Raw genomic sequence first — 26,642 nt, 5'->3', positions numbered from 1 at the left:
TCAACTTCTTCCACGCCCCTATTTCTCATCCATTCATTGTATGCTTTCTTCTTTTGTGCCACAGCCTGTCTCACCTCTTCAGTCCACCACGCTGTTCCTTGCACTCCCCTCCGCCTTCTCTTCCTTCCACACACCACATCACATGCTGCACATATCTCTTCTGTAAATATCCTACACACACCTTCCACGTCTCCCATTTGCTCCAATTCATATTTGCCCAATCGTTCCTCCACTTCTCTCTTATACTCTGCCTTTTTCTCATCCTCTTGTAACCTTTCCACTCTCCTTGCAACTACTCCTTCCTCTAGTCTTTCCCTTCTTCTATTCCTCCATCTTACTTGAATCCTAATTCTGGCCACCACCAAGTAGTGGTCAGAAAGTCCACTCCCCCAACCTCTATAAGCTCTTGCATCCATTACACATCTTCTCATCCTTTCATCCACACACACATAATCAATCATTGCCTTCCTTTCATTCAGTTCACCACCCACTCTTCTCATCACTCGCCATGTATACCTGTGGATCATTTTATGCCTGAAGAGGGTATTGGCTATCACCAACTCCCTCCCAGCACAAATGTCCACTAACGCACTCCCATTCTCATCTATCTCAGCAGGCACACCCCACTCACCAACTATTCCATCCACCTTCACATTCCCAACTTTACCATTCATATCACCGATCAAAAACACTCCTTCATTCCTTCCAAACTTTTCCATGCACACTTCTACATTTGTCCAGAACTCTTCTCTCTCTTCTAGCACGATCTTGCGTTGGCGCATACACACACACAAGCACCCACATTTGTATTCCAACTTTCAACTTTACCCACACAATCCTTGACCCAACTGATCCATACTGTCTTAAGCACTTCTTCCATCGTTTACTCACAACTATACATACTCCTTCCTTTGCCCTCTCATTCTCACCTACTCCTGCACATATACCCCATCCATACTCCCATTCTCTCCCACTTTCTCCTCTCCATTTTGTTTCATTTATTCCACATACATCCACTTTCGCATCCTCAAGCACCTGGACAATCTCTCTCTCTTTCACCTCATCATTCGCTCCCCTTACATTCCACGTTCCGATAACCATGTCCTTTGTCCGGTCCTTGGTCGTCAACGTTTGGTCAGTCCTTGTCCGAGGCTTATTGTTTGTTTTTTTAGTTAGTTGTTTTCCGGGGAGGGGCACTAACCCTTTTACGACAAGCAGGGATACTGGGGGAGTGTTCTTGAAAAACCCCCCTACCCCCAGAGGGTATATGTATATATATATATATATATATATATATATATATATATATATATATATATATATATGTGTGTGTGTGTGTGTGTGTGTGTGTGCGTGTGATTTCCTCCATATAGCCATACAACCTCCGTAAGCACACTCTCTTCAACCTTGTTAGCAACATATTACATTACCCCACATCCTTCACGAATTGCTATGTTTCTTATTCCACCCACTCTACGCACCTCACACACATTCGCAAACAGTGCTGATTTTCACATTTACTGAACAAAGTTATATGGAGTTGTGCTTGACGTAGCATACGTAGCGGCGAACTTCCTAACTATCCTCTTCTACTCACCTCTGATCGTTCTCTCCGGCTCTCTCCAACCCCTTCTGTCTTGAAGGAGATCTCTCCGAGATTGCATATAGCTTGGAAGGGATGTGTGTGTGTGTGGTGTGGTGTCTGGTAGATTTCCATTCACATGGACTAACCGACTAGAGCTGGTTACCCCCAAGTGCTTGAGTACGTCACGATATTCTTGCTCGTTTGGGACAGCCCGATCGTTTAATATACATCATGTGGATTTACATGCCTAGTGAGAAGCTGTGTATGTCTCCAGCAGACACTACATACTGCACATTGTGATGTGAGATATAAAATAGTGCCTATAATTTTACATATCTCTAAATATTACGTATGGCATATTTACTGCCTATGTATCCCTCGGTCAAGCCAACTGTCGTACTTACGACGTTACATATTGTGTAATAACATATAAATGACTTTTATCTTCACATTACAATCAGTTTGTCAGCTAATTATGTGAAATACAAAATATTATAAAAGTAACATATCTCTAGTAACATAGAGCTGTAACATAATCGTAATAATGTTGTATCATAATTGCAGTAATAATTATTGTAGTCATTGCAGTATTATAACTGTACAACTGTAATAGATATATAATAGCAATATCATAGTAATACAATGGCAAGTCTATGTTAATCAATTATACGTGTGAGATGGACTCTCTCTCTCTCTCTCTCTCTCTCTCTCTCTTTCTAAGTAAGATTATCCGCTATGTAACCTATATTTTGTTATTTTATTTAAAATATTAATATCAATATTTACACTGTTCACTCAGTTTGTCTCACTTGTACAGGACAGTTTTTAAAAACCGATTCCAGGTTAGCAATCCTGACTTGCATTCTGTGCATGGCCAATAATAATACTATAGCAAACATGATTGAGAAAATTGCAAAGATGACTGGAGCTGGGCTGTAAACACAATATGGGTTGAACAAAATCCTGTTGTATTCTTCCCAAGGTTTTATTGTCTGATTCATCATTTGCAGGGTTTCAAACTTGGGTAAAGTTAGCTTAACGTGTATACTCATATTTAAGTTCATCCTAAGTAATGGTTGGAAGTATTTAAGTGTGTGGTTGAGAATAGCATAGTGGTTTTTAGTGGGCAAAGTGGATAGTGTTGGTGTCAGAATTGCACAGTAATCTGGTGAAATGTTTAAACAAGATGCTGATGTATGGGCTGGAGTTGTGTCTGGAAAGTCACAAAAACTTATGTATTTTGAGTGCAGTAGAAAAACTGTGGATGTCCAATGCATTGATGATGGATGAGTTTACCTAGAGCAAATATGAAGTTGCAATGATGAGGGATGTCATGACCTTTTATGATAACCATTTCACAAGGGACTGTCTCAGCTGGCTGAAACGTGAAAATGTACGCAGGACAAAGATGAAATACATGTAACGATGTGCGACATTTGTGTTCAGTTGTTGTTTCACTAGCGAAAGTGACAGCGTCCTGTTTATTGCAGACCATGATGACTTCTGTTTTGATGTTGATGGTGACTAATGAGTCATCTTTTTTTTTTTTTTTTTAGAATGAAAAGGGTATAATTGATAGACTGTGAACAAATCATCTGTTATGAATGGTACATGAACTACTATTGATGCTGGTGTGAGTGTTGCTTCCAAATATGGATAATACAGTATGACACCAGATTTCTTTCGTCTTTTCGGATGGGGAGTAGCTTAAATTAATGGTGATCCTTTCGTTACCAGGATTAGCAATACCTTTCATGAAAGATTGCTAATTAGCTCTAGTATTGTCTAACTGTATTATTATTATGTCAGTATGTTCCATGATCACTGAGAGGTGTTTGAAGTGGTACTGTTTCCTTCTAGTGCATTTACTTTCTCCACAGTTTCTAGAGTTGAGTTTTCTGTCTTTCTTAGGTTTTTTACGATCGTCATCATTAAAGTGTTCTGGATATCTAGCTTATTTGGATATCAGAGAATTTGTGCAGATTTGTTAAATTTGATATTTATTTCCTCAAAATCATTTTCTGTAGCCGGTCCAAAAATGTTACCTATACTGTAATTGCCCCACCTAGATCGAACAAACCACGTTTGTTACGTGTATCTGTGATGTTTCCTTCCCAAATTGTGTGACTCCTACCTGATGGGATGTCCTGGATCATGGTGAGCATTGTGTGCTTAGCCTGTTCTAGCTTCCAGTCAGCTAACTCAATTAATTCAACCACTTCCTGTGTGGGGTGATCCTGTGAGGAAGAGCGTCTTAATACCGCTTCCAGAGTTCTAATTGGTCTTGATATTTTCTGTAACATGATCGTTAGGTCTTTCAGTAAGTCCAAAATAATTTCGGTACTCATTATGTCCTGCACAATATCCGTCGAGGCTGTTGGGGCGATCAGGCACTCTTGCCTGATTGCAGCTGAGGGTGTAAGTGAGGCGATCCTCTTGACAATACCAGGAACAACATGATCCATGGAATAATTCGCCTCATCTTTACCTACCGCGAGAATAACTTGATTAGATGGCTAAGCCACTGCTGTTAGTAAGTTATGCTAAGGGTGATGATAATGATGACGAACAGAACAGTTATATCGACCTGTTCAATCGTATCACCTGTAAAAGGAGTCTGAATTGGCTCCTAAGTCATGTAAATGCCTTGTTATGGTAAGAGCTGTATTGGTTGCACCTACGTTTGTCTGGCTGGCATGCGGGAACGAATTGTCTGGTCAATGACGAGTCGGAATGTTAACGTCACCTAGCTACAGTTGGTGCTTGGGATATTATTCTGTCTGATGATGTATTTCTTGTTTTAATCTGGCTGCACTCGACGAATTTATTCAACTTCAGAAGAACCTCTAGTAGGGAAAGACTTAATAATAGTTGTTAGAACCTCTCGAGTTTGAAAAGTTTCTCATTAGCTGGATAAAACTGTCTAGGGATAGCATGAATGCAGTATGAATAACATCTGAGTGAAGATGATAGTAAACGTTGTTTTTATTGGCATTTTGTCTTTGAAGCCATTCCTTTTTTGTCTGAGATCCTTAACTTTTCCACAGCGATACTTACACTTAAACTTTGTTTTCGCTAAGTACAGAAAACTTTGTTTAGCAGCAAGAAACGACGCGTTCAGAAGGTTAAAAACAGTCTAAAACCACTTTCACCGAGATAGTCCTCTTTGAGTAATATATTGTCACTAACTATAAACGAGTTTATTCAACACAGAAAACAGTGTCAAGGGACAGAGTTCATTCCTTATTGCACATCATCATCATCATCGTCATCATCATCAGTTTCACTCCGTCTTATTTTCTCACATGCAGTGGATAAGGGCGAGGTAGGGTTCAGAAAGGAAGTATATAAAGGAAAGAGTATGGTCATGGGCGAACTAATCAACAGCATTCACAAGGAAATGGGTCACACATTCATTCACCATTCAAGCCCCCAGAATCATGACATCACCACATACGTACACCTTTCTAATCGTAATTTCGTAATTACCTTTCAGACACTGTCAGTCCAGCGACTTTCAAGTTAAAAGTGGGGTGCCTTACCGTTGTCATGCACACCTCTGAACCATATTCATCCAAACAGCTCTATCCTTGCCATTTCCTTAGAAACTTCAGCTTCGTGAGAGATATCTGGCACTGAATGGGTTAATGATAACAAAATGTAGCTTTTCCCGATAAATCTGTTCTAAGGTAGTAATTAAAATTTGGAGATGATAGCTGGAAAAAAATAAAATATAATGACTTCCTCTGTTTGAAAATGTTAACTGATGTCATCTGAACCCTCCTATAGGCAGCCATGACGCAGGCCTCTGAGGCGCTCTTCACAGCCACCCGCCGCCGGCTGTACTTCAGTGACATCAAGATTCTAGTGCCACTGACATGGACGAACACCACCATTGACGAGCCAGCCACCACGCAGCGCTTCGAGGTGGGTCAAGTGTGTGTGTGTGTGTGTGTGTGTGTGTGTGTGTGTGTGTGTGTGTGTGTGTGTGTGTGTGTGTGTGTGTGTGGAGCAGAAATTACTATGCCCGAGAAATGTGAATTAGATGCCTTTTTTAATTTCGTCACAGGATCCCAGGGTGTACTGTATACAGTAGTGTCTGTTGCATAATTTCTTGCTCATTTTCTTATTGATAACTTTAATATTTCTCACCTGTTATACCAATAAATCTAGAAAATCCTATTTCAGCAGAATTTAAAACTCCTGACCTGCCCCATAATTTATTCCCATGACAGACATTTCTGTCCCATGATGAAGGGAGGAGTTATATTCTGTTGAATAATGAGGGGATATTCTTGTGAGAAAGATTGGTGAGTTAAAAGATGAATGAATTGAGGTGATGCATTAAAGATAACAAGATTTTTTTTTTACCCCATTTATAAAGAAGAGACAATTTAGAAATCAAATGCTCCATAACCCCATCTAGTGACGCTGAAGTGTTGTGATACGGGTGGAGAAGGAGTGGGGGAAGCAATTTATTTTTGAATAAGACTAAATGCGCAGTTCACAATATCATCGATGAAAAAGAGGAAAACAGTGACAGGACAGAATTCTGAGGAATACTACTATAAACTTGAACAGCAGCTTCCAGAAGGGAAGTTGGAGGAAGCTGAAATCACAGACAGAAGGGCAGAAGCCGTTTAAGGCCCGTTCAGACTTTACGGATTTGTGCCAGTGCCGCACGAAAGCTTTTGTATTGTCGGTTACAATGGCAAAGATTCACTAGCCCTAACGGAGGATGACAAAGAATCTCACAGAAATGCGAGATCCCCATTGGAGGGTCCCTAATGGAATCGTGCTGAAATACTGATAGTTAGAAAAATGGTTATGAGAGGTAAGGCACCATAGAATCTTCCTATTAAGGATATCAAAGGTTTTCAAGATGCAGGAAATTATTATTTTTCCCCTACAACAGGAAGTTGTGGGGCTTTCTTAGCCGGATGAAATCGACGAATTTCGCCGTAATTCAACAGTCAGTGGTTCATAAACTACCCATGATGTCTTAATATATATCATAAGAGTGCACAGTCCTTTTGGTGCGGTATGCTTTGAGTTGAGGCCATACATCGCCTGGGAGTATTGCCGAGGCGAGCTGAATGGAGGTAACTTTGTAGGATTTGGTGGTGATATGCCAGTGGCTCTGGCTGAGAAAAATCGCCGACCTAGCCTATTTTCAACACTTAAGCTCCGAAACAACGCGAGGAATCTTAACATATTTGGTACCCAACAGAGCGTACTAACCTTCTGCTGCTACTGTAGGTGTAGATGATTGATGCTGCTACACTGTCCAGGTGCGGGGCGACAGAGGGTTGACTGGAGGTAACAGTAAGACACGGTGCAGGGCAAGAACACACCAGTCCCCACCATACCATCTCTTACAACTATTTTTAATATTTACTTTTTTTTGCACGATGACATACACTCATTTACTGCAGTTCAAGTCTCTGCCTTGTTTCTGGCACGGAAGCATCATGTTTGCACTAGTTTCTAATGTACTAACTCAGCGGTTCTCAAACTTTATAGTGTGTGACCCTATTTGGAATATTTTAAGACTTCGCGACCCACAGGATAGAGAGAGAGAGAGAGAGAGAGAGAGAGAGAGAGGGTAACCGGTATATAGCCTATCGTAGTTAATATGAATATGCTAATAGTGTAATAAGGATAATTACAATTTCAATGAAGTAAATAAGATACATTGAAAGCATTAGGCTTATTCTGTGTCCCTGCGACTCATCTAGATCCTTCTCGCGACCCATTGTTTGAGAATCACTGTACTACTTCGTTTCACTCGTTCTTACATTTATTTTCAATATATACTCGTAAACCAATCTGCACAAATACTTAACACTCATTTCCTGTAGTTTCAGCCTTTGCCTCGTTTCTGGCCCTAGAGGGAGAATTTATATATTAATGACAAAAGTACAGGTCCCTAACTTACACAATCTTGTATTTGGACTGGTCGTATTTGTTTCAATAGTACACTTAAAGTACTTACAGTGATAATTTGACAAAGTGCTACCTTCTCGTGGTGGCGTCGACGATGGAACACCTTGCTCGGAAAAGGAGATATCACAACCCTCACACAGCCCTCTTCCCTCCCCATCCCCACCCCTTAAGGGAAGTTGGTGGACTAAAGAGTAGGTATAAAGCCGCGCCTCCAGGGATAGGCTACATTCTTTCAGAGAGCCTGCAGGTTCTCTGGCCTTCCAGCCTCAGACGCCAAGCTCAGCCTGACCCACACAGAAACACTTGCCACAACTGCAATAAGAAAATCATATGCAAACAATGGCAGGTTGGGCACACCCTCTCAGTAGCTTAGAGCTGCCATCACACTAGCACTACACCGCACCACACCACACCACACCATGCAATGGACATGTGGCTGCAGCACACACACACACACACACACACACACACACACACACACACACACACACACACACACACACACACACACACACACACACACACACACACACACACACACACACACACACACACACACACACACACACACACACACACGAAAAAAGACCGCAAATGCAGACACAAGAAAAACGCGACAAATTTTTCAGTTAAATATTAATGGCACCAACACAAGAACCACAGAACTACACAACTTTCTTGATACACACAACACTGACACTGCATTAATACATGAAACTAAACTCACAAACAGACGCAACACTCCATACTTCATACTCTACACTAGTTACACAAAATGGAACAAACAATAGGGAGAGTGGTGACATTATCATCTTCGTACACAAAGATATCCCTTTCACAAGCACTATACAATAAGCAGAAGGACACGTACCAATAGACATCACAGAAATAACATCAAAACAAATAAAAATGCACAATGTTGCACGCGACATTATTTTTTTTTTACAGAAGGTGGACAGAAGGAAAAACAAATTAAATTTTAAAATTCCATTCGTCAGAGTATAGGAGTCCTCCAGTCATAAGAAGTATGTAGCAGTTCGATTTGAACTGCTGCTTCTTCATCTGAAGAAGCGAGTTCCAAAGAGAAGTTCAGAAAAGAAATAAATTCTGATAGGCAGAAGTTCAGCATTACGACAGTGTGACAGTCCAGCCATGAAAGCTACCAGATGTCCATGTAACACAGGGGAAGGCGTGGAGAGGTGGCACAATGGGTGCACCTTTGAATAGTGGCGCACTAAGGGGGAGGGGGCGGTTCGCCTCGGGTGAAAGGCATAGGGGGGTGCCATTTAGCTGAACTGCAACTTTTTCATTTCACTGTTTCGAAGTTTTTAGTATCTCTATCAGAAATTAGCGCCGGAAGTAAATGATTTTATGCTGTTTAATCTTCATTAAACCTGAATTCTGAAACTACCGTAAAACTATTAAAAAAAAAAAAAAAACTTGTATGACAGTGTCTTTCTAAAAGACGTCTCACGAGCTTACTCGAGCCAAAAGTTTAGGCCTACACGATTATCTGTAGATCTACAGATCAGTATATCAACAAAATTTTACAAACGTGCTTGGTAAGCTTAATTACATTCATAATAAATCTGGCTTAATTTTCATTTGTGTGTTATTCATCTCTGGGATGTAGGGGTACCAGTGGATAGGTACTCCCCGGATGCAAAACTTTTTCAAGATATACTTGGTCATCCATCTATATTGGCAACGTCGGATCGAGTGCCTTGAGAAAAGTCTCGGCACATTACATCTTCTTCATCCCCCCTAAGCAAAATAAGGTATTATGCTAAGTTAGCTTTAGGTTAGGCCGTAGTTGGTTAGGTATAGGTTGGTTTAATGTCAAAACACGGCTTTTCCGATGATTTTATGGTTTGATTAGCAGAATTGTCCCGTCAATTCCCCGTTGCCGAGTCATTTCTCACTGAACCCGCTCCGACGCAGCCAGTATGACTGAATGACTAAGTGTACCCGAAGAAAAAAATAGGATCCCCGGATGCCAAATACTGTAGGAACGCCCCTACGTCTGAGCATTTGCCATAAAAGTATCTGTAAAATAATGGAAGGGAGGCAACATTCAGTCTTACGTCTAGGGGAGGTAGTTCATTTGTAACTTGTTAATCTTTATTCTTATAGCTTTGTTCTGAATTTTGCCCAGTTGATTTTGTGCAACCTCTCCACATCCACTCCACAAGAGTAAGCAATACTCGAGATGAGAAAGCACATGACTTGTAAATTATAGGTAACTGCTCATCAGTGAAGAAGTTACGGATTCTGTACAATAATCCAAGTTTCCCTGAGACGGTTTTAGCATTTGATCTAACGTGAGAGGTTCATTGGAGGGTATTGTTGAGCGAAACACAGAGAATTTCAATACATTTAGAGACAGGAATATTAGTTACGTTGAGGGTAATACAGGAATCAGAAAATATCTGTTATTAATTTGAATATACTTGGTTTTCCTACTATTAAATGCGACAATGTTATTTTGTCCCTATTCAGTGTTCTTAGATAACCCTTGATTTACTGAGACTGTTGTATTGAATTGGGAGTTAGAGACATCAAGCTTTGTCAATGGGTGTTCAAGTGTGAAAGAACTATGAAGTTTTGAGTCATCTGCATATGAGTACATGTAATTATGGGTAACAAGCAAGAAATCATTAATATGAAATAGGAAAAGGGTTGGGGCCAGAACTGATCCTCGAGGCATTCTGTCAGTAACTGAGTGGATATTGGAATATACATCATCTACTTTTATCTTTCTGTGGCTGAGATATGAGAAATCTGTGAGACAAAGGATGATAGCCGCAGCAAGGTAGTTTGGATAGCAAGGAACGGTGTCATGCTGTCAAAAACTTTAAAAATATCAGAGTCCACTGCATAGGTTTCTACACATTCGCCAACTGACTGAGTAATGAGACTGAGTACAGTATATCAACAGTGGATCTCTCGTGGCGAAAACCATACTGTCTGTCACCGTTGCTGGTTTCAAGGTGTTTACCAGTGTGCTTATTGATGAGAATCTCAAATACTTTACCAAGAGATGTGATAGCTATTTTTCAACACTACAGAAGGAATTCCATCTGGACATGGAGTATTGTTTGTTGGTAAATTGTCTAGGACAGATTTTACGTATCTTGTCTGTATCTTTAGTGATGCAATTTCTGGAGACTGAAGTTCTAGTATGATGACATTCTGACTTCCCCTAATGTAAAATTCTTACAAACGTACTGGCAAGAATGTTAGCTTTTCCACGAGGGTCATTTACAATGTTTCCGTCTGAAGACCATATTGTGGGAATAGGTGATGCCTTGTTAAAGTTACTGTTGACAGCACTGAGTTGACCAGAATATTCTATTGTCACTGGGACTGTTTAATATTTTGGGTGCTTGGATGTGAAGAAAGTTTGATTTGGCGAGAGAAGTTACTGCTTTTCCATGGTTCCTAGCAGTATTTAAGGATAGAAAAGATGTAGGCTTGTTCACCAGGTGGATCAATGAAAGGAGAGGAGAGCCAAGTGGTGGTGAACATTGAAATCTCCTAGAATGGAGATTTCAGAGAAAAGAGAAATGGATAGAATGAGTTCCATCGTAGAAGTAAGATAGTCGAAGAATTTTTGATAGTCAGTTGAATTAGGGGATACATAAACAGCGCAGATATAATATTTAGTAAGAGAATGACAAGAAAGCTGAAACCAGAGAGTAGAGAATTCAGAAGAATCAAGTTCAGGAACACGAGAGCAAGATAAATCATTGCATACATATACACAACATCCACTTGTGACTTTGAAATGAGTTTAGAGAAAGTTGGAGGAGACAGAAAAGGGTTTGCTGTCAGTTGCCTCAGACAGCTAAGACTGTCAAGAAGATACGGTGAGGTTTAGTGGAGGAGACGTGGTGTTCGACAGAGAAAAAGTTAGAGGAAAGGCCGTGAATGTTGCAGAAATGAAGAAGAAGTGAGTCAGACAGTGGTTTCAGGCATCTCTCTGAGTCGTCACCGGGAGAGGGGCTGATGATGGGGGAATTTATGGTCCCCCCTCCTGGGGACTCCGAGGCATGATTTTCTGATGCCATTTTACTTTTAATTTTGAAAAGGAAGTGTAGTGTGTACTGTGCATGTAGTTTGGTGTTGACAGTTGGAGAAACTTGTACTGGAGAGCATGCTGGCCTACTCTGTGTTAATGAGACACTGAAAAGTTCAGCAAAGAGGGATGGTCAGGAATTAGTCCCGAGGGCTGATGAAACGGGAGCTCCAGCTCTCCCTGTCATCAGCTTTCCATCCGCCTTGAGAGTGTTGTTATATTTCTCAACATGCTTAAATATACCACTAGATTTTAGCTCTGTTCTAGCTGAGTTATTATGTTGCTTTACTCTTTCCTTTACGGATTTTCCGGTTTGACCTTTGTTCGAGTATATGTCCTTACATCCTTTACATGGAACACAGTAAACCACACTACGCAACAGCCTGTTCTTAATAAGAGATGATTTGATACTGTTTTTATAATTACTGACAACATTTATATCTAAGCATCGTAAAGTATGTACTAAAGGTTCTAGCTGCATTTCATATAGTATGGATATGATATTTTTTCTAAACGGTAACACTAACAAGGCATTACCTGAGACCCCATAGGGTCACGCCCTCGTTGTAAACGACCCCCTTGGTTCCATTTCATTCACCGGAATTTGAAACAAAAGATGTTATATGTGTCCAAATCTCAACCGTCACTGATGACCATACGGGCAAAAATGGTCTCCCTCTCAGTTCGCCCCTAAGGACGTTACTAACTACGGTATACCTCCGTGAAAGTTTCGATGTGGACCTGTGTTGATAAAGCAATTCTTGTTGAGAATTCCCACATCTATCGTTTCCCAGATTTATGCCCCTTCCTCTCGGGACACCCTACACACACACACACACACACACACACACACACACACACACACACACACATATATATATATATATATATATATATATATATATATATATATATATATATATATATATATATATATATCCATCCATCATCTAAACCATGAGAAGAGTAGGAGCCCGGGGCTAGGCAAGTTAGTCCAGACATTTATGATGAGACTGACCAGCCTCAATCATCCCAGTGGCATTACGTGAGCAATAAACCCCAATCACCCCTGGGATATGAGCCTACACAGGCGCAATCCGATTGGAAAGCCGTAATTACCCACTAAACCACCAGGCGCCATAATTTGGTTATATGGTTACCACCCAGCGTAGTAAATGGTTTCCTGGTGTACAGGAAACCATTTGGCTTGTCACTCAGCGTAGAGTCACCCTGAGACAGAAGGAAGAGGAAAGAATGAAAGAAAGACAGAAGAGGAAGGAGGGAAAGAAGGAAGGAAGAGAGGAAAGGGCAGCCACCTGAGAGCAGCACTACATCGAGTGAGTGGATGGTGAGCGCCCCTACGTACCACCAATATATATATATATATATATATATATATATATATATATATATATATATATATATATATATATATATATATATATATTTGGGCGGGTTCGAAAAGGAACCGACTTGGGGTTGCCAGGTTGAAACATGGTCAGAATGTGCTCCTTTACAATGACAATAACACTACGGAAAAAATGTTTCGATATATATACGCGCCCATTCCAGCAACTTGGATCTAAAAATAGAGTTATTTCTCAAAAAAGAAACACATGCTATTTTTTTCGGATAAACTAAAATGCAATATCAGTGTTAAATTTCAGTTTTAGAAATAAAAGTGACAGTTGAAGTAAATGTATTCAAATCATATGAAAGGCATTATTTCATGAAAAAGATAAAGAAAAGTAGAACTGGCATGAACAGTTGAACACATCAAAAGTCTTGTTAATTTTCACGCTTCGGGAACAAGGTGCGAGATCACTTACACTTGACGAGCATACCATGACGTGATTCATGCCCAAATACTTTACTTGTGATGGATGTGTCGTCCTTGACGCAGCGTTCCACTCCTTGGGAATGGCAAGGATACACGTCCAGGACGATGGGTTGGTTTTCGTCCATTTGGTCCAGTCTATTCTTCGGCAATGGAGGAACTGTGGCAGAAGAAAGCTCTACCAGCTCAGTGTACTTCTTGGCATCGAAGTTTATCTTCAGTGCCAATTTTTGAAACATTCTAACTGAGGCTTTGTCATCATTCTCATTCATCTGTGCTTGTTTCATTAATGATCGCCATCGACGTACGCCAACATCTTCATCAGCAACAGCCGACAACAGAGTGTTCTCTGGGTGACAGAAGTACCTGTTATTGGCAAGCACAGGGTGAATGATCGATCGCCTGATCCTCCAACGGCAGCTTTTGAAGGAGCTCCACCATGAAGAAGAAATTTTGGGCTCCATCCTGACACGAGCTGTTGGCTTTCACCCTGAACCACACAGGAGCATAGTATTTCACAATGAATGAAACGAGACGTTTTTGGGTTGGTGATGGTTGCTCCATTGACATGTAAAGTCGCATTACGGAATTAGCTTTCTTAGGCCACCTGGCGTGATTTAGCGGTCCTGGTTGTGCAGATGGTCCCACACCTTCATTAGTATCTCCACTGGCAATTGCACTGCCAAACATGCACGGTACATGTAGCCCTGATCTTTGCTGCGATCACTTACAACTCCTTCTGGTAAAATGCAAGTTCTTCCAGCAACACGTTCATAACCAACAACTGGAAGATCTTTTGGGTCAAATTCAAGCAATTGACCTACTTCTCCTCTGCAGCCTCGTGGACCTGTTGTCGAACCATCAACTGCCTCGAAATACCTTTGGAAAGCGATTTCAGCAAGATGCAACAAACAAACATACCACTCCTTTTCTCTTTCCAGTATTGACATTTGTCCCATCACAGACGATAGCTTGCAACGAATCTGTTGAATCTGTTTCTCGAATGACAGACATGACTTCCTTGGCAATATCTGCTGCTCTTCCACTTTCGGGAGAAACGTGGTCGATGTAAACGGCGTCAGGAAAAGCAACTACTGAGTAGTGATCTTCCTTCACGATTCTCTGACCATCTTGGGTTCTCTTGAGCGTCTGATCAATTTTTCCATCGAAACCGAGGCAAACGATTTCCTTCGTCATTTTTATGCTGTTGCAATGTAACATCTCTCCAGTATTTTCTCTGACGGCGGAGTTTACTGGGATCAACTTTATTTTCTTCACAAAGAATATTCATATCTTTCAGTGCTGCATTCACAATGGAGCAGATGTCTCTATTGCTTACCTGACGTCGATCAGCTACACGACTCAGCTCAGGATAGACTAATCTGTTCTGACACTGTTCTGACTTTTTGCTTCCATCTACTTCTGCAGTATTATCATCAAAATCTTGATCCTATTGTTCATCACAGGCATCACTTTCGTCAGTACATGCTGTCATTATATCTTCATTATTTTGCTTAGTATCTCTAGTGGACTCTTCATAGAGCTTCCTTTTCAACACTCTATTTGCTGCACACTTATTTTGTGCTGTCTTCTTACGGTCTATTCCACCAATACACATTTATCTGCAACTATTTTAGTCAAGCCAGAAAGGCCACTTCTCAGGCAATATCATGTGTGCTCTAGCGCATTGACACTCAGACTTCTCACGTGCATTGCAGTTTTTGAAACATTTGCAACGACTAATGTCAAATACGGTGTCAGAGCTGGCGAGTTTCTTTATGTAGGTTTTGGAAGTCCTTTTGCTCCCTGGATATTTCCTACGCGCTTGTGCCTTTGCTATCAGGCGTTTCACACGAATAACAACACTGGTGTAATCAATAGTTGAGATGGAAGCTTTCTAGTAAATTCCTGCTACTTCAAGTGCAACAGTTTCCGTACAGGCGTGTGTGCTCAATAACGGATTTGTGGATTTATGTTCCAAATAGGCCTCTATGACATCACAGCTAGTGGGCAGCTGGTTTACCGGAAGACTGCGTGATAAGCCGAAAACAAGTCTTTTGTGCTTTCTCGTGTGCTGCAACTGGCCATGATTCCAGTAAAATACACAGACTCATACAAAATTCAAATCTGTAAACTAGTACCAGTTCGTGTAGTTGGTAACAGAAATGCAGAACAATGGATTATCATTTATAGAGTTGCCAAGCACCGGTAATCACTGAATGCTTGCAGCGTCAGTGCTGTAAAAACTAAATTGAAAGTTGCTGGAGTACCAATGACTAATTTTTAAAAATACAATTAGTTCATGTGAAAACATACCATAGGGCATCAAAGTAGCCATGTTTCGTCGAATTTTAAATTTTTGTCCCACCCTATATATACATATATATATATATATATATATATATATATATATATATATATATATATATATATATATATATATATATATATATGAGAGAGAGAGAGAGAGAAGGGCGAGTATGGGAGAGCAGTTTTATGAACTTATTAGGAACAGAAACCATCCTTTTGATGTTCATGTTCTACTAAATGAGATGTGGTCCATCCTTGGATATAAGACTTCTCTTTCTAGACGAGTAGATTAAATCAAAGAAACAAGAAAGTGATCAGGTAACAGACAGAGGGAGAAGGTAACCCACTTCTTACACGGATACTAATAAAAATAATGTACTCTAAAGGCTGGAGCAAACACAACATAAAAACAGGTTAGAAATCAATGATTCAACACACACACACACACACACACACACACACACACACACACAATGCAAATGCACACATTTGTTCAGGCCTTTCTCTGTTTTCTCTTGGGCAATCGTCCCACTCCTCTTGAGATTATTAATGCCATCCTACAGGGTTGCACCTCCCAAGTCAAGAACCATTGATTTAGACCAAGAAGAGATGCAGCTCAATTTAGATCAACGTGGGTGGAAGGGCTGAAGGAATGGCAGCAACGAAGGGATTCGATTTTGAGAACGATTTTAAGAGCTCAAGGTCACAGAGCAAGGTCAAAGGTTAACCCGTGCATTTGTTTTTGAATCACAAACAGTTTATCTAATTTGGAGGAAAGTTGGAGGATGGGTTGAGAATCAGCCATGGAGCTCACTGCTGTTTTTTTAAGAACAAGTCGAAGGTCAAAATCATATGGCATGGTCATTTTATGATTTTTTTTTTTTTTTTTTTTTGATCTTTGAGGGACGGTATCTGGTAGAGCAATGATTTTGTTTTGAAAACAACCAGTCAAATATCAAGGTAATAGAGGAAGGTCTTAAGTTAATGTCACAGGTCAAGGTCAGCTAAAAACAGTTTTAATTCATTATAGCTCAGATTTAATGGACAGACTAAGGGCCAGACATGAATGAAGCAATTCGATTCTGAGAACAATAGGTCGAAGGACTACATCTAATATTCGGCCCTTAGAGCGATTGGTCGGCGCAGCTCCTTCTTGTTACAGAATGTGTCTTAGGCGAGACGAACATTATTGTCGGATTCGTACAAGCAAGTTTCAGTCAAGGACAAAATGTCCAGGGTGTGTTCATGATGCATTTTATTAGTACAATACATCTTGTTACATATGGAATGAATGTTTGGAAGGTAAACTTTTAGCTGGCTCCAGAAGGGTGTTATTATTATTATTATTTTTTAGCAAAGTTGTATCTTCAGTTAATCTTTTCCCTTGGAACATCGTAATGCAGAAGCTAGTTTAGACCCCCTTTGAGCACAGGACAGTGAGGTGCGTGTGGACTTGATCAACCCAGTGTACGGCAACCAGCCCTACACTATACAACCCGGCCGCTGTGGAGACCCTGGACGCTATATACACCTCACTCCTGATTACCTCATCAGTGACAACATAGCCACACCCTGGGGCCCCAGAGGTCAGTTCCATATACTTGGTTGCCATTATAAACAACTACAGAAACTGAGAAACTATGAACGTTAATCCTCTCATGGTCTCTATTCTCTACTGTATTGTGGCAGACTTGTAAGGCGGATGGTTGAGCTTGACGTTGAGGGAGATGGATAAAGGAGGTGACTAGGACCGCCCCCATAGGAAGACAAAAAAAAAGTCTTGAGTTGGGTTAACGTTGCCAGTAAACTAGGGCTAACGTCGGTCTATGGTTTTCACAGAACATTAAAACATAGATTTTTGTAGTTAGTGCAACGTTAAGCGAAGCATTAGCCACTAACCAGGATCTAACTCGAGACTCATTGGTAGAAAACCAATTTTTGATTTGCTGAAACTACCAAATGAAACTTTGCTCACTTCCGATGGTAGGGCCAGAGGCTATGTAACCCCTTGTCATGTATAAAAAAATAAAAATAATTGCACATACTGTACTAAAGACCAGTTCGTGGACTAGAACCACGGAACCTCTCCCAAAATGTTGTTCTTCGCGACTACTCTCCCAATCGCGCCATCAGATTTGTTTGACATGCTAGACATACCAGTAACCTTTAAGTTATGAGGACAAAGTTGCGTCAACAGCTACCTATAAAATTATGGTTATAGGGTGCGCATATGCAGTGTTGGCGACTGGAGCACACCTTACAGAAGAATGATGCATTATATTTATCTGGCGGTTCTTTCACAGTAAGATCAGAATGATAAATAGTCTATCGTTAATATTTTCTGTCGGCTACACATTTCCAGTCATTTCCTTTGTCGGTAACCAAATAATGGTAACATTTGTTCGATGGCTAGAATGATCTAATTAGTTAGATTTTTACTCCTAGGGTTTGACTGATGCCCATAAAGACAACCAGGAGCAATGGAAACATAAAATACTAGAAATCATTTACTCAAACACAAAAATATTTACTCGTACATTATCAAATATTTACTTACAAAATGGATTCCAACGTTGTCCTAAACTTTGCCAAAGGCCACAAAAATTCTGGTATACATTTATTGTTTACGGATGCCTCAATACAGTTAAGTCTAACTCAACCATGGAATAACCACAATACAACAGTTGGACTATGGTCTGCCCCAAGCCAAAAAAACAAACAAAAAACTCTAGCGTAAACTCATGATTTATGTAAAGCTTGCACACCATTAAATCTAACCAAACCATCGTTTAACCACTAGCCAATTGTTTATCTTTAGATTTCCTGTTATGTGAGTGAGGAAGGGGGCTATGGTTCAGGTAGATGTGTTAGGCAGATAGGTAAAGCAGGTGAATAAGAATGAGGCAGCACTGTGAGGCAACACCGTGAGGCAGGTACTGACAAAGTGGTAAGTCTACAGCAGATGACCAAGTCTGAGAAAGTTGCTATGGCTGCAGAAGATGTATGAGGTAGATGGGTGAAGCAAGGAGAAGAGACAGAAGTTTGAAACTAATGGACGAGACAGGTAGATGGAACAGTCTAGAGAGGTAGGTGATTGAGGCAGGTGTGTAATAGGTCATTATAGCTGAGGCAAATGTGTTAGGTAGATGGCTGATGTAGATTGGTGGGGCAAAGTTGGGGGGCAGGTCAGTAAGGATGAGGCAGATGTATGAGACAACCAGGGAAGGCAGATATATGATTGGGAAATGATGCAGACGTGTGAAACAGGTGACTAAGTCAGGTGTCAACAGGCAAGGTGGTGGCTGGGGAGTGGGGTCGTCTGCGCTGGGGTGTGTTCGACGAGCTTGGTTATCCTGAAGATCCACTGTTCCCGCTCTTCTATTTTCGCATTGACGGACAAGAGATCACCGTCCAGCCTAACCACTGCTCAGACACACACATCAAGGGGCGTTACGTGTAAGTTCTGTTTCATTAATGTTGACCTTTCTCCATGAGAGAGAGAGAGAGAGAGAGAGAGAGAGAGAGAGAGAGAGAGAGAGAGAGAGATTTACAAGGTGTTACTTTTTGTTTCGTTTCGTTTATAAAGGTTGTAACATGTTTGCATGGGTCGGCCTTGGTCACCTAATGGCTGCTCTCCAAGCTGATCGATCTCTGTCAGCCTCCCTAATCAGTCCCTTATTCATGAAGTCACACTCTTTGACTTCGTCCCTGGTCTTTTTCGGTCTGCCTCTATCAGTCCAACCCCCAACGTTAACATTTCTCACTTTCTGTACCCAATTGTCATTCCCCATCCTCTCCACATGCCCAAACCATCTCAGTCTATCTCTCCTCAACACAGCACCAACACACTCCAGTGCCACCCTACCTCTTAACTCTTCCATTGTAAACCTAGCACCCACAGGTGTCGCATTCAAGGACGCACTTCACATCCACCTAATCATTGTCATTTCTGTACGTTTTAGCCTGCGAATATCCTCTTCCTTCATTGTCCAGGTCTCACAACCATACAACTATACACTCCTAACACATACCACATGCAAAGTTCCCTTTGCATGGAGGGAGAGCCCTCTCAACGTCAGGAGAGGCAACAGCTCTCTGAACTACTTCCAAAGAGCTCTAGCTGCAGCCCCACCTCCAGCACATAACGTGTCTCGCAAGTAACAAAACTCTTCCACACACTTAAGAGACTTACCAGCAAGATAATCTTATCACGCCTGACGGTCTCCACGTGCTCTTTCTGACACACCGCACACATGAAATCGGCATTATCTCGCAGTCTACCTCTGATATCACTGCAATGATTATGTACCCACTTAAAACAAACCCTGCACAAGAGGGAAACACTTCCCACGCTCTTGCTGTAAACAGTACATGGCCATTCTCTGTTCTATGACAGTACCACCACCGACTCTATATACTTTCACAATTGTTTTACCTGCGTTTACCCTTAAGCCCTTGTGCCCCATACCATTTCTCCACTCCCTAAATCTCTCTTCCGCCTCCCTTCCATTCTCTACAGTCAACTCCAAATCATCAACATTACAACCTCTCTCACGGGAGTCCATTTCTGAAGTCACGTGAGAGGGCTTCAAGCACCATGATATACAATAAGGTCTAGTATGCTGTTGCACTCTGGCCCTGGACTTAAGTACATTCAGTGATAATCTAATGCGGTATTGTTTTCACTCGGTTTGTCTGTTTGTTTGTTTGTCTGTTTGTCTGTCTGTCTGTTAACAATTTTACGCAAAAACTGCCTTGCGATTTTTACTAAAAATATAAGGATGATGGGCTATGACCTTCTGATCACCTGAATAAATTTTGGGTAAAATCTGGCCAAGGTCCAGGCTGCAGGCACCAAAATTTAAAAAAAAAAAAAAAAAAAAAAAAAAAAATATTTTTTCTGCTGTAACTCCTTTCAAATTCGTCTTATCGACAGGAAACCAATTCTTAAAGGCGCATCTTTCAAATCTGCATCCTATAACATGCTTCGTTACATCAGGGGGTTCACCCCCCAGTTAGCGGGAGGGGGATCAGTGTCATGTGGGTCGGGCCTAAAATATCAAATGGGTATAAAATCGTCAATGTTCATCCGATTTACTCCAAATTTGACATGTGACAACTCTGGCTAGATATCCTGTTGTGTTCATACGTCAGCACTAAAATGACTGCCGGGGACGGGTTTGCTTTGCCTTGGAACCACTTCTTTTTAAATTTTGATTAAATTTTGATGACTTCCTCCTGATGACTCGTTTACAATGGTCAGGAAGACTTCAACAAACTTTGCCTCTTGCATCTGCATCACAACGTGTATGTCCCAAGCAAGAATAGCTGTTATTATTTCCTATGGTAGCCAATAAACCAATATAATCTATCATCGTCATTGATAAGTTTGTGTGAATGATGATTGGCAACAGTTAAACTGAACACATCCATTCCCACAGTGAGGTCCACGCCTAATATATCCTACCCTGATCCGACTCTTCCGGCCACGGAATCCAAGCTGTCCTGTAAATGTAATGATATTGTTTCTCTTTCTTGCTTGGACTGGTACTCAAGAAATTAACTAATGGTAAGAATATGAAACTTGGGGGAAACAAAATCTTCCTCTCCCTGGCATGAATCCATGACACAGTAATCGCTCCTCTGTGGTATATGTGTTCTCAGTCACTACTACAGCTCAAAGCTCACTGAACTTCTTACTGAATAACCCAGTAGTCGCAGGGAGTCAGTCAGTACAACTTTCAGGGAGTCAGTAATGACCGACCCCTTAGCCAAAGACGTTACTTGAAGGTTTGGGGTTATCCTGTACAGTGGGGCACCAATTTTCGCGCCTAATTGGGTCCAAAAATAATGCGCGAAAGTGGAATTAGCGAAAGTTGGGGCATTGTCTTTATGGCAAAAAGGCTAATTGGTTCCCGGTTATCCTAAAGTAACATCAGATTTTCATTTTCACTTGCAATACAGTACATCAAATCACTATTGTATATTGCATTGTGAGATACAAACAATAAAAACTGTACAGTACACATTATATGAGGAGAAACATACCACAGAGACCAGGTTGAGGTGTTTAATGGATGTTGGGGGTAAGTATCCGAGGCGCGTGGCGGGCTTATTTAGCCACGCCAGACGTATTGGCGCCACCTCTTGCTGCCTCGCTACCACTCTCTCTCTCTCTGCCTCCTCAGATGCAACCACCAGGCTCTCCCCCCACACCACCAGGCCCTTTCCCCACACTACCAGGTATAGTAGAGGCCATTGAACCGTGAGAATCCAACACAATGGAGCTAGCACGCTCGTACACAATGGCGGGAATGGGTGGACAGAGTGTTGACATGACGTCATTCAAGATGGCGGTGGTATATGTGTTCTCAGTCACTATTACAGCTCAAAGTTCAAAATATTGTCCCAAACCCATAATTTGTGCGCGAAAATCGATTTTTTTCAAGCGAAAGTGGAAGTTAGGGAATATTTGCTGCATGCCGCAAAAGTGGATTCCACGAATCCTGCTGTAGCGAAAGTTGGTGCACTACTGTATAGGGCTGGCAACAGTTGCTGTTGTGGCAAGTGCAGTCATCTGATGTGCTGGTATGTCCTCTCTTTGTTTCAAAGGATAATCCCAGAGTGTTCTCTATCTGTGGTGCCACCTATACAGGAGGCATCTCATGAGGATGACCATCTTCCACCCCACAGGGGTTGGCATAGAGGAGTTTCACCATGTTCAAATACACTTTAGTAACTATGAATAGGTCTGGTAACTAAGAGAACACGTTCTTTTAGTTCACACGCTGTACACCAATGGGGATAGACATGTCCCCAACCCTTTCATTGATCCAAATAACCTTTGAGAGAGCACTGTCATTGGCACCACGTATAGGCAGTACGTGTACCAACACTATCCTACCATTCTTCATCCTTAAGTCATCCACCTCTTACATTGCTTGACAGGTGATGTTCTTAATATTCCCAGTATCACCATTATCAGTCCATTTCTTGTGACCTACGTAATCACAGCGATGCTTCGATTCTTTCTTGCGTCTTCTTAATCTCTTAGCCTCAGATTCCTTGAAGCTCCTGATGACTTTTTCAGACCTCTTACAGTACTAAGTACCTTCCTTGACACCTTGCCTTGGAGTCACCCACCAATATAATTTTGTCCTCCTCCTCCTCCTCCTCCTCGGGACAAAGAAGGGCCTACCTATCTGATGTTGGGATGAGCCCGGGCTGATCTGGCTCCTGGCTACTTTTGGCAACCTTCGGCCATGGTACCTCAGCAAACCCACCCAAACCCCTCGCTGTAGTTAATACCATGAATGGCTGGTAAGGCCTGTGACCCTTCAGGTTCTCATCGTATTCCTTTTTGTGGTTCTATTTCCACCTGCTGCTTCATTTTCCTTTGTATTTCTCTTTTCCTTTTGTTGCTCCCGTCGGCCTAAATATAACTTTCTGGTTGCCGCTGGCATTACTTCAGTGGAATTATGTTGACTGAAAGAGAGAGAGAGAGAGAGAGAGAGAGAGAGAGAGAGAGAGAGTCTAACCACTATACAAACACCCGCATCCCTGAGCCGCTGCATGTAGTTTATTTCACTCATTGTGACGTTTCCCTTTTCTGTGTGTGTGTGTGTGTGTGTGTGTGTGTGTGTGTGTGTGTGTGTGTGTGTGTGTGTGTGTGTGTGTGTGCGCGCGCGCGCTAAGGGAAGGAAAAAAACAATACTGTAAAGTAAAACTGTTTTGGGGCTTTCCACCAAATCTGAAGCAAGAAGGGTGGCGGTGGCTCAATCGGTAGAGAGGTGGCCTGCAGTCCTAACTGACCCAAGTTCAAATTCCCGCTGGGGCAGTGAAAAGTTTAAGGATTTGAATTTCATTAAATCAGGCTTTACTGATCTACCAGAAGACCCGCCGACATGTTGTAAAAATATCCCCGCTAATACTAATACACCAGTCCTGTATGAGACAGCCCTAGCATATATTCAATATGGACGGTGGGTGTTAGCGCTGAAGTGGCGACATGTAGAGGTGTATGGTATATAGGAGGACTGCTGAGCCTTGATAGCACGCTGGGAAGCCTATGCCCAGAGTCGGACACATAAAAAAATGAAAAAAGAAAAAGAGCGTGGACTAGATGGGGAGGAAGTGAAATAAAAAACAAAGTTAGCTAATCAAAGGGTTTACCTAAATAGTATGGTCGTTCTGAGGGAACTGGTGTGAATGGAGTGGTGGAAAGGGTTCTTATGAGTGAATCTGATGACAGGAACAGGTATGGAAAGCCAGGAAAATGATGAATGACTATGGTAAGTTAATGTATGGATAAGAGAGATATGGAAATCTAGGAAACAGAATAACCAAGGACAGGCGACGGAACAGTCGTCATCCTACAAGCAGTGTGAAGCACATTTCTGCCTGGACTGTATGTCTTGCAAAGTGAAGATGAGAATTTTGAAGGCTTGCATGAGTGAACTGGTGTATGGCTCGTTTCACAGAGTACTCTGTTTATAGTTCTCCTGCATTTTACATTCTTGTTGCTGTTCTGGGAAGCACCTGTGCCATGCAATAGTGGGAATTAGGATTAAGACGATGATGACGGCGGTGATGACTGGAAAAAACAACATGTAATACCCGTATTGAGATGGGTCTTAACTCAGTCTCATATGCAAACGTGTGCTGAATGTTTCCTTTTATATAAAATCACTCGGGCCTAAAGCAACAACAGTCAGAATATTGGCTTCTGATTTGCAATTTCTAAAGCTCTCATCCTCAAAACTCAAAGACGCAAAAGCTCAAACAAACATGAAGCGCAATTTTATTTATATATATATATATATATATATATATATATATATATATATATATATATATATATATATATATAACAGAACAGAGGGAGGAAAAACAAATGAATAAATAAAATCCATACACCAGATTATTCATGTCCTCCATTCATAAAAAATATGTAACAGTTGGGCCTGAACAGCTGTAGGTTGAAGCCTAGGGAGAAACAACTCTGAGGAAGAGAGTTCCAAAGAGATGCAGTCCGGGGAATAAGAAATTTCTGATTGGCGGAAGTTCTGCAAATATAGCAGTGCGACATTCCAGTCATGGGCGCTGCTAGATGCCCGTGTAGCACAGGGGAGGGCAAGGAAAGGTGGCGCAATGGATGCAACTTCGTCTGAGCATTTGCCATTGAAGTATCTGTAAAATAATTCAAGGGAGGCAACATTCCTTCTTACCTGTAGGGGAGGTAGTTTATTTGTAACAGCAGGGTTATTAACAATTCTAACAGCTTTGTTATGAATTTTGTCTAGTTGCATTAGTGCAACTTCCCCACATCCACTCCACAGCGGTGAACAACATTCCAGTTATGAGCGCACTAGACTCTTATAAACTATAGCCAACTGCTCACCAGTGAAAAAGGTACGAACTCTGTACAATAATCCAAGTTTCGTTGTTTTAACAAGTTATCTAACATGAGAGGTTCAGCTGAGGTCATTGTTAAGTGAAACATTGTGAATTTTAATACTTTTGGAGACAGGAATAGTTGTAGCATTGAAGGTAATATAGGAATCTGGCAATATCTGTCTATTAGTAAACTGTATATTTTTGGTTTTACAAGCGTTAAATGAGACAAGGTTATTTTGTCCCCATTCAGTGATCCTAGATGAGTCTTGATTTATGGAGATGGTTGTACGGAGTTGTCAGAGATATTAAACTTTGTTAGTGGGTGTTTAAATGTGAATTAATTGTTAAGTGTTGAGTCATCTGCATATGACTGGGATGAGATTATGGGATTATGGGTGTCATAAGAGATCATTAATATGAATTAGGAATAGGGCTGGAGTTTGAACTGATCCTTGTGGCACGCCAGCGTTAATTGAATGGAAATTGGAACATGCATCATCTACTTTTATCTTTCTGTCGCTGAGATACGAGGAAATCAGAGGAACAAAATAGCAAGGGAGTTTGGATAGCAGGGAACGGTGCCACACTCTATCAAAAGCTTTACAAATATCAAGGGCTACTGCTTGAGTTTCTCCATGTTGGTCACTTGAGTGATGGATGGTGTGAGCCAGGAGATTAAGTATATCAATGGTGGATCTTTTGTGGCGAAAACCATACTGTCTGTCACTAATTAAGTTGTTGGATTCAAGAGGTTTAACTTGTGCTTATTCATTAAGATTTCAAATACTTCACCAAGAAAATGTGATAGCTATTGATCTGTAATCAGAGGGGTCAGAGGAACTTCCTGTCTTCGGAATCCCTAACAAGAGAAAAAACTTCCAAAATTCTAAAACCAAACATGAGAGATGGAACAGGTCAAACAAGGCACAAAAGATAAATAGCCTCAGGAAAACAAGAAAGAAACAAAACCTCACACAAGATACGAAAGACACAGAACAAGATACAAGACACGAAAGAAATAAAACCTCACACGAGACACGGAAGACGCACAACATGAAACAGAAAACGAAAGAAGTAAAAGGTCAAATAAGATAAGAAATATAACCTGTAACAAGAAACGAAGGATGTAAAAGATTAAATAAGACACAAAATGAAGCAAATTCTCACAGAAGACACGAAAAGCGTGACTAATCCATCTACTGTAACATTAACAGTGACATCAACACCAACGGCCCCTGCAGTTACTTCAACCTGCTTCCAGACGACAACTGCCGCTTTGTGCCGGACAGCGAACAGACGGCCACCTCCTCCCTCATGTCCTTCACCTATCTTGACAGTGTAAGTGCAGGGTATGGGAAGGTAAGCTGGTAGAAAACTACTAAATCAGTCTTAGGGTTGGCTTAAGACAGGCGTCGGTACAGGCTATGTGGAAGGTTAGCTAGTTGAAAGCAACGATGTCAAGGTGAACTTAGGTATCAGATAGGTCTAAC

General features: G+C 41.2%; 1 protein-coding gene across 1 annotated transcript in view; it reads left to right on the top strand.

The window, feature by feature from the left end:
• Positions 1-5,380: 5,380 nt before the first annotated feature.
• The window catches only part of LOC145413998 (calcium-activated chloride channel regulator 1-like), a 201,799-nt gene continuing 180,537 nt past the window's right edge, over positions 5,381-26,642 (top strand). The window contains exons 1-4 of the mRNA XM_080283567.1: positions 5,381-5,512; positions 17,189-17,342; positions 19,047-19,212; positions 26,367-26,511. Coding sequence (XP_080139693.1) covers positions 5,381-5,512; positions 17,189-17,342; positions 19,047-19,212; positions 26,367-26,511 — 597 coding nt within the window. The remainder of the gene's footprint in view (positions 5,513-17,188; positions 17,343-19,046; positions 19,213-26,366; positions 26,512-26,642) is intronic.

Source organism: Coenobita brevimanus, chromosome 98 (assembly GCF_032717465.1).
Source record: "Coenobita brevimanus isolate Jiangsu-jjx chromosome 98, ASM3271746v2, whole genome shotgun sequence".
Classification (NCBI taxonomy): domain Eukaryota; kingdom Metazoa; phylum Arthropoda; class Malacostraca; order Decapoda; family Coenobitidae; genus Coenobita; species Coenobita brevimanus.
The sequence above is the reverse complement of the archived record's forward strand: the minus strand, read 5'-3'. Positions and strand labels throughout refer to the sequence as shown.